Genomic DNA, 16,381 nt, shown 5'->3' with positions numbered 1-16,381 from the left:
CAAGTTATTGATCAGAAATGGTTTTTTATGCTCTGGCCCCTGGGACCTTGACCTTTGTTCAAGTGATCCGAAAATCAATAGGGGTTATCTACTCTGCATGCCCAATCACCATATGAAGTTTCAACCTTCTGGGTCATGTGGTTCTAAAGTTATTGATCAGAAATGGTTTTCCATGTTCAGGCCTGTGTAACCTTGACCTATAATAAAGTGACCCCAAAAACATTAGGGGTCGTCTAGTCCATAAGCCCTACCACCCTATGAAGTTTGAAGGTTTTCAGTCAAATGGTTCTCCAGTTACTGATCAGAAATGAAGTGTGACGGATGGATGGACACGGCAAAAACAATATGTCCCCCACGGAGACAAGACATAATTAGCCCTCAGTAGTACATTGTATGTTAAGCTGAGTTATGTATTTAATGTAATAAAATATAGATATTCAAAAAGCTGTTTCATGTTATTATGCACTGCTCTATAGGTTACATATTGTACAACTAAGTATCATGTGAGGCTGCTGTGCCACAGTTTGATTTTTTTCTTCTTATTTAAAAAGGGAGACTCTGCATAAGTGTGAGGCGATTATTGTGATTTCAAACATGTAATATTAAGTACATGTAATAAAGGTTCTTTTAAAGGTTTTAAATAATAGAATATATAAAATATATGACTATAATATCATTATTTTCTGAAATGATTCTGTCCCACATTTTGACTAATAAGTAATTTAAGAGATGGATTATATTATCATGACAATATTCAAAGTTCAATAATACATGTAATCAATCTGACTAAAGTACTTGATCTTCTAAACGAAGATCTGAGAACGACCCATTCACATTCGTCTTCTGTATATTTTGGATTTCCAATATTGCTATTTTTATTTTCGCAAATCTATTTTTGTTTGAACCAATCAGACAACTTGTTCGAATGCCAAAGAGTAAGAAAAATTTGCAGTTAATCCAGGACTCGAACCCGGGACCTCTCGCTTACAGAGCAAGTGCCCTACCGACTGAGCTAACCGGCTATCTGATATCTTTCGACATAAAAATTGTTGATATAAAAAACCAACGCTTTTTAAAGCTTGCGGAATGTTGTAAGTTAGCTTTTGATTGGCTAGCGGAAGGGTTGTCAGAACGAGGCCATCAATAGCTCGTTGTCAGATCCTATGCGTAGCGTAATAGGAGATGTACTTTAGTCAGATTGTACATGTTATCTACCTTGGTTTTTTTTAAAGCTGTCCATCCATCTCTTAAATTACTTAAATATCATATAAGAATAAGATTGCCAGCTTTAAAGGTGATTCTGTTCATACAACAAAATGCTGTCAGCAAATTTCATTTGCAATATCCATTCTCAATACTGCACACCTTTATAGTAAATCTACTCAGACTAACAGACATCTGATTTAGTTTTTCCTGCAAACACCTTAAGAAAAAATTTTAAAAAAAGTATATCTCTAAGAGCTCTCAGATGACTACTGGTAATTGCATCCAACCAAGATAAAAAGCCTCTGCCACATCATCAATTTTAAGATCAATAGATGTAGTGTCTCCATTTAACTCAATTATTTTTTTATTCAAAAGAAACAGGGCTTTAGAACTACGAAGAACATAGTCATAGGACAAAATCCCTCAAGGAGAAAAGTCTTGTTCTCATACAAGATCATCCTCTATCTAAAAACACATATACAGTACCAAATAAACCAAACCGAATTACTACTGTTTTTGACCTTTAATGATAACATTTCTTCATTTCTTGGGGTTATATTTATTAGATTATGAAAGAGAGGTTCCTCAAGACCATTATACTGAATGTTTTTCCTCATGGCAGTACTGAGGACTGAAACCACCTACCAGAAGATTGTAGTTGAATATTTTTTTAAAAATAAGATAGACAAACTATGGACAAATGAACGCTACAAGTCTAATAAACACCTGGAAGTACACCTATAGACCCTTCAACCACAATGGGTTCCAGAAGCCAGTACCAGCTGACAGTACCAAAACCTGAAGAGGTGGTAAACTGGTATCTACTGCCAAAAGAGACCAACAGGATTTTCACTTGGAAGTTCATCTGGATACTGATGGTTTGCTGTAGTGCAGACTGTGTTCTGAAGCATGGTTTAACTATAGTTACTGGTTCCTTAGAAATTCAATGGAGCACTGGAATTGAGGGTTACCAGTAACATACGCATCAGTGCATTTGATTAGACATGTTGCTTGTTTTTAATATGCACATTCTGAAAAACTTGTCCACCAGTACCGATTCGAAAAATTGTAAAAAATCCTTATGTGTATTTATTGCCTCATTTTTATTTTGAGGTTTCATAGACAATAGCAATAATCGCCTTCTTAAGGCGGCGTATGACACTTTATGAAAATTTATATGAACTTTCTTTTGCTAAAATGTTCAAATAATTGTATCATTTTCATTATATTTAGAAAGATAAACCAACAATTTTTTGGTCTCTTTATCATGAACTACTGTCCTGGTGGCAACCCTTGGACACAGATATATAACTAAAGGGAATAAAATCTCTTAAAAGTCCTCACTTTTTGAACAAGGTTTATAGACAGACTGACAATATCCTTACAAAATCAGATTTGTTCTCTAGATACTTAGCAGAAACTGTTTTCAGTTTAAAGGTCACTGTGACCTTGACCTTTGACCTATTTATTCCCAAAACCATGGGTCGTCTACTGACCACAGGCAAGTAACCTATGACGCTGGAACATTGTAAGGCCAAGCAATCATTAGATAATAATCAGAAACCACAAGGGTCTACTGCAATATCTACAATATGCCTCCTATAATTGTAACGTTTGGTAGGGGCATAACAAATAATCAAGAAAGGAATGTCAAGATATTTTCTCCTTTTTAACCTATACTAAGTCATGCATTATTTTAGCTGTATATTCGAGACAATATCAAACCCAATTTATTACAATTCTATGCATAATAAATAACAGTGCAAAGCTATAAGCATAAAGCATGATATATATATGATCCTAGTCAGGAATATCACCTGGTTTCCGAGATGACACTCTTGCAAGTTCCTGTAGTTCTGGTTCTGAACAAAATTAAGGAACATGAATATACAAACAAGAGGGCCATGATGGCCTTGTATCGCTCACCTGAGTACCATTGCTCAAAATGATATGATCAAGTTTTGACATAGAGCACAATGTCATAGGCATACACATTAAATATCATCAGGATAAACATTTTCTTGTAACAGTCCCTTCTAACCTAGTCAGGGCCAATTTCCATACATGTTTGAGTATCTTAAGCTCAAATGCTGCATTTTTGTACTAACATGACTATTCCTTACCCTGGAAGACTTAAATAATGTTTAAAACCAATCTCATTAGATGCTGCTGAGATATATTTGTTTACATAAAATAAAGGGAGGTAATTTGTCATAAATTCAGTCAAAAGTTATATACCCTGTTTGTCCGAGTCCATCTGATGGCACAAATGACATTTCAAATCAGTATCTTCATTGATTACTGAGATACACCTATTTTAATTTCAAACAAAGGGAGGTAATTTGATATAAAATCAGTCCATAGCTATCTACCCTGATTGCCTCAGTGCAACTAAAGACAATAATGAAATTTCAAATGGGTTCTATAAATATTTACCGAGATAAATCCATTTTTATTAAAATCAGGGGAGGTAATCAGATATAAAATAACTCTGGAACCTTCGATTGGATCTAAAAGATTCGTCACGAAATCCAGGAAATATCGTTGTTGAAGATATTTTGGAAGTTTGCATCAAATCAAACCATAAATGAAGTCTCTATATGGCTGCAAAAGCCAAAATAGCTAATTCTGGCCCTTTCAGGGGCCATCACTTTGGAACGCATAAAGGAATCTGGCCAGATCAAGAATGGAACCATGATCTTATGGTGATACAAGTCGTGTGCAAGTCTGGTTAAAATAAAATCATAAATGAAGCTGCTATTGTGCAGACAAGGTCAAAATAGCTAATACTGGCCCTTTCAGGGGCCATAACTCTGGAACCCATAATGGGATCTGGCTAGTTCAAGAAAGGATCCAAGATCTTATGGTGATAAAGTTGTGTGCAAGTTTGGTAAAAATCAAATCATAATTAAAGCTGCTATTGTGCAGACAAGGTCAAAATAGCTAATTTTGATCCTTTCAGGGGCCATAACTCTGGAACCCATAATCGGATCTGGCCAGTTCAACAAAGGAACCAAGATCTTATGGTGATACAAGTTTGTATGCAAGTTTGGTTAAAATAAAAGCATAAATGAAACCACTATTGTGCAGACAAGAAATTGTTGACGCATGCACGGACTCGGACAACGGACGAAGGGTGATTACAAAAGCTCACATTGTCACTATGTGACAGGTGAGCTAAAAACTGGGAATATTTCCTGAAAATTTCAAGTTCTGCCCCCTATCTAATTGGAGAACATCATACTCTAGCTGAATGACAAATGTGTTTTTTTAATATAAAAGGTCTTTACTGAATTTTATGACAAGACAGGTATATCCTGGTTGCCTCCTCCTTTTGCTCTACTGTTTGCAGTATATATCACAGGCATTACCTTTATTCTGCTAAATTTCTAAAATGAAATGGTCCATCATTTAATTTGGGCAATACCAAAGAGGTTTTCACTGAAAATTTACTTATTGAATAGCGAACAGTGCAGATCATGATCAGCCTGCACTGGTCGCAAAGGCAGAATCACTTGCCACCAGCAGGCTAAAGGTTAACATGCAGACATAATACAAGAATAGATTGTATTTAGTTTGACTTTTCATAGATGTTATGTGAGGAAATATCTATGATGAATTTACATAAGAAGTATACATCTCTTCATTATTTACAGAAAGAGAATTACAATATCCACACACAAGACATAACCAAAAATGGTGAGACCCTGAGTGACATAGATCTTAAAGACCTGCCTCGGACCAAAAGCATCACTATCTGCTTGGCTGTGTTTTGAAAACATGATCTTTAAACTAACCAAACTTGCATTACAATAGCTCTAAAATAAATATTATATCTTCATTTAGTGCCCAGAGTTTTAACATTTGGATACAATATAACAATATAATAATTGTAATAGTACCTTTAAATGTCAGGAGCATTTATACAGTATTAAACTGTCAAAAGCATTTAAATAGTACTTTTAAGGGTGAATAGCACTAATGCAGTATTAAACTGTCAGGAGCATTTAAATAGTACTTTTAAGTGTCAAGAGCATTTATACAGTATTAAACTGTCAGAGGCATTTAAATAGTACTTTTAAGTGTCAAGAGCAGAGCATTTATACAGTATTAAACTGTCAAGAGCATTTAAATAGTACTTTTAAGTGTCAAGAGCATTTATAGAGTATTAAACTGTCAGGAGCATTTAAATAGTACTTTTAAGTATCAAGAGCATTTATACAGTATTAAACTGTCAGCAGCATTTAAATAGTACTTTTAAGTGTCAAGAGCATTTATACAGTATTAAACTGTCAGAGGCATTTAAATAGTACTTTTAAGTGTCAAGAGCATTAAAATTTTAAACAGTATTAAACTGTCAGGAGCATTTAAATAGTACTTTAAATGGTCAAGAGCATTTATACAGTATTAAACTGTCAGAGGCATTTAAATAGTACTTTTAAGTGTCAAAAGCATTTATACAGTATTAAACTGTCAGGAGCATTTAAATAGTACTTTTAAGTGTCAAGAGCATTTATACAGTATTAAACTGTCAGAGGCATTTAAATAGTACTTTTAAGTGTCAAGAGCATTACAATTTTAAACAGTATTAAACTGTCAGGAGCATTTAAATAGCACTTTATAAGGTAAAGAGCATTTATACAGTATTAAACTGTCAGGACATTCAGAAGAGCTTTTAAATAGTATTAAATTGTTGGGAGCATTTACATTGTCCTAATATTGTCAGGGTCAGAGTTAAACACTGAACATTAATCACACTCAAAGTTAGAATCAATTATCATTTCATTCACTTGTACAACACAGAGTACACAATATTAACATACAGAAATGTGACTCCATCTGCATAAACAGAAAGGTATTATACAAAGTACAGTATACACACATTGCCAAGTACAAGTTTCATCCTACTGTTGATACATACCTTCGGCAATAGGGTCTATTGTGTGGATCATCAACTGAAGTACCCCATGTCTAAAATGACTGGTACCCGAATGTAAAATAGGTATACTGCAACTCCTGTGTGGCTTCTGTAAAATTTTTAAAAAGAAAAAAAATATTTAACATATTTTTAATGAAACTATTATACCGGTATAATAAATATATAACACAATGAAAATACTAAATAAAAATAATTATTGCAAATTTATTCAATGTTATAAAATTTCACTGAATCAATTACATGCAATAAGCCTGTAAACTTTTTGGTTCCTGTTTAACTCAATAATTTAATCCATTACCAAAACATGCACCAAAGAAGGCTAAATCCACTTTAAAACCTAGATATGCTACTTGAATCATATTATCACTGCAAAAGACCCTAACAATTCAACAAAATTCTCTACCTTTTCCCCATTCTATTATTACTGTTTTGTGCCGATGCTTTCAAAAACTGAGCCAAAGACTGATGGCACTATAGTTGTAGTAGACAGGTTTAAGTCCTTAACTGCATAAATCTATCTGCTTAGTTGACAGAATATCCTTAATTAAGAGTACTAAAATAAAATCACCATTTTTAAGTAAATTTCAAAATTGTGAGTCTTAAATTTCTGCTGCATTAAATTTGTTCAAAGTAAATGATGAAGAAGATATTAAACAGCTTATTTTGCAAAGAAATGTGCAATAAAGAATTCATGGCATATTTATTATAAATGAATTAATTTGTTGATGTAATTTATTTATATTTTGCTATATAAATATACAGTGTACTTCACACAAAACCATAGTACCTGCTTCTAATATATATACACAGTTACAGTAGTTTAGAGCTTAATGGCAGACAAAACAAATAAAATATTTTGTGCAACTTTGAAAAAATGTGCATGCTGCAAAATTATTTATAAAAGTGTTTTAAAATCACACTGATATTGTACATATGAGCTGTGCCATGAGAAAATCAACATAGTGGGTTTGCGACCAGCATGGATCCAGACCAGCCTGCGCATCCGCGCAGTCTGGTCAGGCTCCATGCTGTTCGCTTTTAAAGCCTATTGGAATTGGAGAAACTGTTAGCGAACAGCATGGATCCTGACCAGACTGCGCGGATGCGCAGGCTGGTCTGGATCCATGCTGGTCGCAAAGCCACTATGTTGGTTTTCCCATGGCACGGCTCATATAATTATACAACTGCAAACAACTTCTACAAATCAAGTTAAAATATGTGAAAATAAGGGTTAGTGCAAATTAGAAACTAGTCTATCCTCTATTCTAGTATAAGTAACTATAACACAACTATAACAATGTGCAAATGAAATAAAAATACAACTTCATTGTCATTTACAAATCTGAACAAACCCTTTAACAGTAAACGTACATGTGACAGCCACTGATATCTTATTTCATATCATTGTAACTGACTTGTATTTTGAATCTATGATATCACTGCTAGCTGCAAGATCATACATGAATGGATATAAAGTCAAACTTCCTTCACTTGAACTCTGATAATTCAAACACCACCCTCTGCTTGAACTTATCATCTGGTCCCAGCAAAATCTATGTGTAGTTTTTGATGGCTCGAACTACCGATTACCCAATCCAATCAAGTTCGAGTGAACAAAGTTTCACTACCGGTATACAGTTCCTAGCATCGATAATCATACAGTACCAATTTTAAACTTGGTCCTAACTCTTAAATCAATATTGCCCCAAGAGACCACTGCTGAAATGGAATATAATTCTAAAAATAACAATATAAAATGATTTTCAATATAATTCAGCTGAACACTGCATTCTATCTCCAACTTCTCCAGTTCACTCTTCAGCTTCTCAAATACCTTGTGATCTGGGTTTTCTCTGTCATACTTTGTCCAATTTAACGGCTACATTCTAGTCTGTATCTGTGGTTCTTTTACAAAGTCCCAAGCTATATAAACCTTCTGAAATTTGTTATTTCTTGTTTTACTTTGCAAAACTTTTCAATTTTGAAATACTTAAGCTTACTGCAAATGATTTTAGTATGCAAAGATTGTGTACTCTGAACCTTCCTGCAGATATCATTGTACCTAGCACACTTTTTTGGTTCTATTGTGTAGTTTAAACGGCAAGACTCCCTTATTCTTTAAAACTCCTTTTTATTACCTTTATAATTATTACAGTTATTTCTCAATATTTCTGAAAACAATTCTTTATACAAAGGCCTTTTGTGTTTTCTTCTTTTCAAATGAATGAAATCATTAAATAAACAAGAGCTGTCACTAATGGTGACAAATGCCCCTGCAGCACCTTGACCTTTGACCTGGTGAACCCAAAGTCAGTAGGGGTCATGTACTCAATAAGTACTATCAGCATGTGAAGTTTGAAGGTCCTGGGTGCAGTGGTTCGGGAGTAAAGTGCCTTCATGCAAAAAGTTAACATTGTGACGAACTAACGAACGAACGGACGGACAGTTGGAAACTAACATGCCTCCCTTCAGGGACATAAAAACTGCTATCAAGGAAAGCACTGCCTGGACAGAAAAAAAATTGTTTTTGCCTTATTATAGGTATATATGTTAATGCCTCCTAAACACCAAAAATGTCTTTCCCCTATATATCAAAATAATGTTACGTAATTTCAATTTATATAAATTTAGAAAGTTTATAATCAGTCATTTATGTATTTTTCTACAGCTCCCAGATGCTTCAGTAAACTTCTTTGATAGTTTAACCATCTACTGGCAAAATCTACTTGCAAGATCTACTGGCAAGATCTGCTTGTAAAATCTACTATCAAAATCTGATAAACATTTCTGTAATGTAATGAATAATTTCAGTGGTATTAATTATTAATGAAATGTTAACTGGAGACTAATTAAGTGAAACACAACTGTTCGATGCTGTTTTCCTAACTGACTGCCGCAATGATAGGCACGTAATGAAACTTCTATTTCCTTTTTTTTTAAATTCAAACAGTGACTTTAAAATTATAAAAGCATATACATAATATCTTCAAGACAAAATGATTTAAATAGCAAAAACCAGATCACTTTAAATTTAACTGCCTTATAGTGCTACCAATTATCTGGTATTGTTCCAAAATAATTTATAGTATTGTCCGCTCTTCAGACAAACAGCTTTCAACTGTTCTATAGTTTTGTCCCTTCCTGTTACAAAAAATCTTTCCCTGTCCAAATACAGTGGAAAAAAACCCAAATAAAAGCATCTAATGATTCCACCTTTGAACTCTTAAGTTTCACATGGGGATTCTCAAGAATCCACATTGGCACTCACATGATTCCACATTAGAACTGCCCCAATGCCCCCAAAACAAAACCATACTTCTGACTTTGTTTAGTACATCAAAGCTCACCTTTTCCAGCATAGCGCAGTCCCCTACTGAATTATTGTAATGAGACACTGTGTTACAAACACTGAACTTCTAAGAACTGCTGAAGAAATTGTGCAGAGAAAGAAACTGGAAGTGTGCTCTCCACCAAACTTTCAAACAATATCAGCCTCAGTACTTTCACCTCTGATTCTCTTCAATATGTTACGTTTTTGTTACAATGAAGATTTATTTTACAAGTTAAACAATGACACCATAACATAAGAAATATTATGGGAGGTTTATGGTCTAGAGAATCAGGTGGAAACTACCAAGATCCATAAATAGAAAATGCTATATATTGTTAACCCCACAGCACAGAAATGAGAAATTGTTAATGAAACAGATCAAGAAGAAAACAAAGAATTATTCTCATTATTTTTTAAAAAAGTGGCACCAGTGAATAATTTACTGAATGAGCTGTGGTAAATGATACCTCTGACTTAGGGCTTAATGTATAATATTAAAGACCATGATTGTGGTATTTGATATTTCCTCTACAAATTTTCAAGTAAAATTTAAACCATTTCTTTCATTTTAGATGCTCGTGTAAAATATATCAGATTTTATTTTAAACAAGAGGGCCAAGATGGCCCTAGGTCGCTCACCTAAGAGACACTCCATCACAGTGTAAAACATGTTTGACCTAGTGATTTCAAGGAAACAAATATTCTGACCAATTTTCATTAAGATTGGACCAAAAAATTGGTCTCTTGCGATAAAACCAGCATTTTCTTAGTTATGACCTAGTTTTTGACCCAGATGACCCATGTTCAATTAAAATTGGAGCAAAAATCTTGAGTATAAGTAAGTATTTTCTTTGATTTGACCTAGTGACCTAGCTTTTAACCCCAGATGACCCATATTAGAACCTTACCTAGATTTTATCAAGGCAATCATTCTGACCAAAATTCATGAAGATCAACTGAAAAATACAGCCTCTATCACATACAGAAGTTTTTTCTTTGATTTGACCAAGTGACCTAGTTTTTGACCTCAGATGACCCATATTCAAATTCGACCTAGATTTCATTAAGGCAATCAACCTGACCAAATTTCATAAAAATCAATTGAAAAAAACAGTCTCTATCGCATACACAAGATTTTTCTTTAATTTGACCTAGTGACCTAGTTTTTGACCTCAGATAACCCATATTCAAAATCGACCTAGATTTCATCAAGACAATCATTCTGACCAAATTTCATACAGATCAATTGAAAAATACATCCTCTATTGCATACACAATGTTTTTCTTCGATTTGACCTAGTGACCTAGTTTTTGACCCGAGATGACCCATTTTCGAACACGGCCTAGATTTTATCAAGGTTATCATTCTGACTAAATTTCATGAAGATCAGTTGAAAAATACAGCCTCTACTGCATACACAAGGTTTTTCTTTTTGTTTTGACCTAGTGACCTAATTTTTGACCCCAGATGACCTATTTTCGAACTCGGTCTAAATTTCATCAAGGTAATCATTCTGACCAAAATTCATGAAGATCAATTGAAAAATACAGCCTCTATCGCATACACAAGGTTTTTACGTGATATGACCTAGTGACCTAGTTTTTGACTCCAGATGACCCATTTTCGAACTCGGCCTAGATTTCATCAAGGTAATCATTCTGACCAAAATTCATGAAGATCAATTGAAAAATACCGCCTCTATCGCATACACAAGGTTTTTCTTTGATTTGACCTAGTGACCTAGTTTTTGACCCGAGATGACCCATTTTCGAACTCGGCCTAGATTTCATCAAGGCAATCATTCTGACCAAAATTCATGAAGATCAATTGAAAAATACAGCCTCTATTGCATACACAAGGTTTTTCTTTGATTTGACCTAGTGACCTAGTTTTTGATCCGAGATGACCCATTTTTGAACTCGGCCTAGATTTCATCAAGGTTATCATTCTGACCAATATTCATGAAGAAGAATTGAAATATACAGCCTCTATCGCATACACAAGGTTTTTCTTTGATTTCACCTAGTGACCTAGTTTTTGACCCGAGATGACCCATTTTCGAACTCGGCTTAGATTTCATCAAGGTTATCATTCTGACCAATATTCATGAAGATTAATTGAGAAATACCGCCTCTATCGCATACACAAGGTTTTTCTTTGATTTGACCTAGTGACCTAGTTTTTGACCCGAGATGATCCATTTTCGAACTCGGCCTAGATTTCATCAAAGTTATCACTCTGACCAATATTCATGAAGATTAAATGAAAAATACAGCCTCTATCGCATACACAAGGTTTTTCTTTGATTTGACCTAGTGACCTAGTTTTTGACCCGAGATGACTCATTTTCGAACTCGGCCTAGATTTCATCAAGGTTATCATTCTGACCAATATTCATGAAGATTAATTGAAAAATACAGCCTCTATCGCATACACAAGCTAAATGTTGACAGACGACGGACGACAGACGACGGACGCCGGACATCGAGCGATCAGAAAAACTCACCTTAGCATTGCTCAGGTGAGCTAAAAATTAGTCTATCAGCACCGTATTTTTTTTTTAAATGTAGAATTTATTAGGACAATACATGTTTTCTAATGCCTTCTTTCATAAATTTCAAGAAACATTGCAACTTTATGAAAACCACACATAATTGTATCAGATTCTCCGACCACTGAGTGGTTTCTTTCATACTGTAATACCACTGTGTCCTGATGCCACTTTTCCAAAATAAAGGGAGATAAAAAAGACATGGAAAGCTATAAGTATGTTAACACAAATGTCTTTCAAAGAGTTTCAAACCTCGATATGTGAACTTGAGCAACATTTTTTTCGATTATACAGGAATTCCAAGTCTCTGTTGAGAAAAGCGTTCTGTAAATGAAAACACAACAAGCAGTCCATTAGCGGGTGTTTTTCCCCAGAGGTATTTCACATTATCCTATCAGATATCTAATTCTTTGAGTCGTGTCACATCAAACGAAACATTATCTAGCTCACGATTGCCTACTACTTGATTAAAACTTTAAAATCTGAAACAAATAAAGCAATAATGACATTTGAATAAAAGCAGAAGCAGCTATAGTCTATTTGTACCTACAAATGAAATAATTTTAAGTTAACATATATTGTAATTTCCGCAAAATGTGGACTTATACATTTTTGCATTACGGTGAAATCATATCATAATAAACAGTGTATTGGGCTTTAAAATCGCTGGTCCTTGTTTTTCTATTTTGGAACTACAGACCATTTCAGTACACTTTGTCTACTTAAATTTTCATAACTCACTATGTCTTATATGGTCTGCACTGGTTTGCAATCATGAATGTATTCAAATTTTCTGATTATAAGTTAGATTACTCATGATAATTGATCTCGAGGACAGTTAACCATCAACTAAGTTTTAAACTGCTTCTTTCAGTTAATGTACCACACAATTAAATATTAGTACCTGTACTATAGAGTGGATACAGTGCTCTAGTCATAATGACTCTGACTACGAAATCGAGAGTGGCAAATTCAATCCCCTGCTTCTCAAACTAAACTAGATGTCCACTGGAAACTGGTTACTGTCTCTGGTTATTGTCACTACATGGTCATATGATACATGCCGACTAAGTAAACTTTCATATTACTTTTGGTTGGTGGGGGACTTCAAAACATCATCAAGAAAGTCAAATACTTCTTGAGATATATGCCACACATATACTTTCAGGCCCTTTATGCATAATTTTGAATATGTCAAAGGCGATCATCTCTGGTCTTGCTGAGTAAAATCCCAAAGAAAACCCAAGAAGCACAACTGCTTGTGGTAATTAAAATTTCCATACAGTTTCATTAACACTTTAGATTAAAATTTCTTGAGATACCTGTGACCTAAACTTTTCAGTCTTCTTATGCATGATAGGCCATTAAACTCCGGTCACACTCAGTTAAATCCTAAATGCAGCTTCCCATGCTGAATAACAACCCTATGATGTTTGTAGGTCAATTATTATTTGAGATATACACAACACAAATTTTAATGGGTGGGTAGTTAGACATAGAGACAAGGGTAAATCTAAGTGTCCCCTGCACCCCCACAACCCCCAATTTTTTTGGGGGGGAGGGGGTGGAGGGGAGGGGCATAAAACATCATTCGGATAACAGTCCTGTGTATTTCCCTTTATATCTGGAATGCTAAAGAACCCGTGAAGCTTTGCACTATCCTCCCACTAAAAATGTTTAGAGTTTTCAATATTGGTCACCAGTGGGATCTATAACTCTACCATGCAGTAGCTAAACATGCTATAGATGTTCTGAATGATATTATTTAACAGTAATTAACAGTATAATGTAAGTGAGTATCAAAATACAATTATTGTTATCTGTAAACTATCCTGAAAATAACCTAGCAACAGAGAAACAAATATAACACAAAACGTATCTTCACAACTCATCAGAAATAACATATAAATAGTATTGTATTAAAGTACTTAGAAACCAGTAACTAATATGATATTTTGTGTCCTAGCAACTAAATAAAACAAAAAAATTATCAAAGTATTTGTAAAAATTTGCAAAAGCACTGCGATTTTTTTCCGTGCCAAAAAGACAGAAACAATATTGATCTGTTAAAAATATTTGGATCTGTCAACCAAATGAGAATTTACAACACAATATCGTATGTTTTTGAGTTAACAATGTTCTTTGATGATTTGATCTAGTTTCTGATCTTACTCAATCCAGATTCCAACTTGACCTAAATTTCATAGAGAGTAACAATCTGAAAGGTTTAAAAATGTTGCATGTAGAATATCAAGATTTTTTTATGATTTAATCTACTGGCATAGTTTTTGACCCTGCATTAACATTGATTCTGATTCATTATCAAGACAAATATTCTGATTACCAAGTATAAAGTGTTGCCTCTAAAGTGTTAACAAGGTTCTTCTACGATTTGACCTAGTGACCTACTTCTAAGATTACAGGAAACCCAGATTTTAAATTAACTTAGATTTCTTACAAATGTTCTGACAAAATTTTAACAAGATCAATTAGAAAATGTAAACAAGAGGTAGAAAAAGTGTTCACAAGGTTTTTCTATTATTTGACCTAGTGACCTAGTTTTTGACTCAAGATGTCACAGACACAAACATTTTCAAGAAGGTGAGGTAGAAAATGTGGCCTGTAGCCTGTTAATAGTGTTTTCCTACTAATTGACCTAGATATCCAACTTTAAACCCCAGATGACCCAGTAAAAATATGTATGATTTTATTGAGGGTAACATTCTAGCAAAGTTTCATTAAGAGTGGGTCAACATTGTGACCTCTAGAGTGTTTACAGTCCAACTGTTGATGATGCTGACAGCCCACAATTACAGCTCAATCACTTTGTGGGCAGATGACATGAAACTGTAAGTGTAAATTTCTCTTTTACAATGACAGTCTTTCCCTTTTTTTTTACATTTTATCAATTTTATGTCATGGACTGTACATGTAAATTTATCAATCCTGAACAAAACAATGCTATAAACTAGAAGCAGGAAATCACAGCTTTTTGTGACCCATTCTCATTTAGGTTTAGAAAGTTTGTGTCATACTCCAGGTAAGTGCCATCTATTGCCTCTCAATAACCAACATCTGACAATACTTTTACTGAGTTCAATGTATTATCAAACATCTATCGATTGAGCAGATCAGTTTCTTGGAAAAACAGTGTCAATTATTCTAATAGTAATTCTCATCAGAGACATTTTCAACTATGTAATATTCAACCATTTATATCAAAAGACATCTGTCCATGTTCTGAATTTGTGTTGGGCATACTCTCAGAAAGTATTTGACCTAGAGTCATCAAACCTCACAGGATTACCATTCAACATGTGAAGTTGTGTGTCTGGTGTTTAAATTGGGATATCACACTGCTAGACCAGAGTTATGGCCCTTGACTTTGTCAAAAATATACATACAGTGACAGGAGTGGGGGCACCAGTGTCCCTTGGGAACACATGTGTTTAGTAAATGATAACATCTGTTTAAATATAAATAAAAGAAAATCATTTGTACAAATTTATAGGTTATGGGTGAGCTGCCATAGAGTGTTGTCAGAGAATAACTACAACACTATCCAGTCTTGAAATGAATCATGTATCTCGAACATTACTATTAAATGTTGTAAGTCTTCCCTTTGTTTACTTAAGTTTACAAACAAACGTGCCAAACTGCTTCTCTAACATAAAACACAGTTTCTGTTTTTAATTGTTGTCATGCGTTATCCAACTGACTTAGTTATTATTTATCTGTCTTCCATCCTAGACAGGTATCACCGCAATTAAGTTAATCAATTAAGTTAATTGCATCTACAATAAACAGCTTGTGTCTGTTTATGTTATGTTTCTAACTGATATTGAATTTCTCCGACCAATAAACAGAACACTATTTTTCTTGTGAATTCTAACAGGAAACATGCGACATTGCAAGACAGTTGCACAACATTCTGCGTTATCATGTATATGTTTTAATATCAGGTAACAATCAAATTACTCTTAAGAAAATATTTTTCCTTCAATTATTGCGGAAAAAAGTCTACCTTTTGACAGATTTCTCCTTCACAAGTAAATACAAACAGAAATATAAGGCAGATAATTACAGAAAAGGTTTACATTCGTAATCAAATACCTCTTTAAAATGCATTTCCTTGTCTGGATTGACAGCTTCAGTTGACATTTGGTTTATACTAATTTGTTTTAGCTCGACTGTGGTGAAAGCTTCAAGCTTATTGGAACCACTCTGGAGTTCGCTTCCTGGAAAAACCAGTACTGGTGTCATATAAGAAGTCATGGTCATGACTCCAGTGGGGCTCGAACCCACAACCCCTAGATTGAGTGGCTGACACCTTATCCACTAGACCACCGCTCA

The 16,381-nt window shown here is 34.2% G+C and overlaps 1 protein-coding gene across 6 annotated transcripts in view; it reads right to left on the bottom strand.

Annotated features, from left to right (window-relative positions):
- Window positions 1-16,381, bottom strand: part of LOC123565265 (sodium/potassium/calcium exchanger 2-like) — a 67,759-nt gene that overhangs the window by 17,841 nt on the left and 33,537 nt on the right. For 3 of the 6 annotated variants that reach the window (XM_053550165.1, XM_053550164.1, XM_053550166.1), the window contains 3 exons: window positions 12,281-12,352; window positions 6,128-6,233; window positions 3,024-3,068 (listed from right to left, as the gene is read on the bottom strand). In XM_053550165.1, the coding sequence (XP_053406140.1) occupies window positions 3,024-3,068; window positions 6,128-6,233; window positions 12,281-12,352 (223 nt within the window). The remainder of the gene's footprint in view (window positions 1-3,023; window positions 3,069-6,127; window positions 6,234-12,280; window positions 12,353-16,381) is intronic. The other 3 variants (XM_053550167.1, XM_053550168.1, XM_053550169.1) reach the window with 3 other exon arrangements.

Source organism: Mercenaria mercenaria, chromosome 8 (genome assembly GCF_021730395.1).
Source record: "Mercenaria mercenaria strain notata chromosome 8, MADL_Memer_1, whole genome shotgun sequence".
Classification (NCBI taxonomy): Eukaryota; Metazoa; Mollusca; class Bivalvia; order Venerida; family Veneridae; genus Mercenaria; species Mercenaria mercenaria.
The sequence above is the reverse complement of the archived record's forward strand: the minus strand, read 5'-3'. Positions and strand labels throughout refer to the sequence as shown.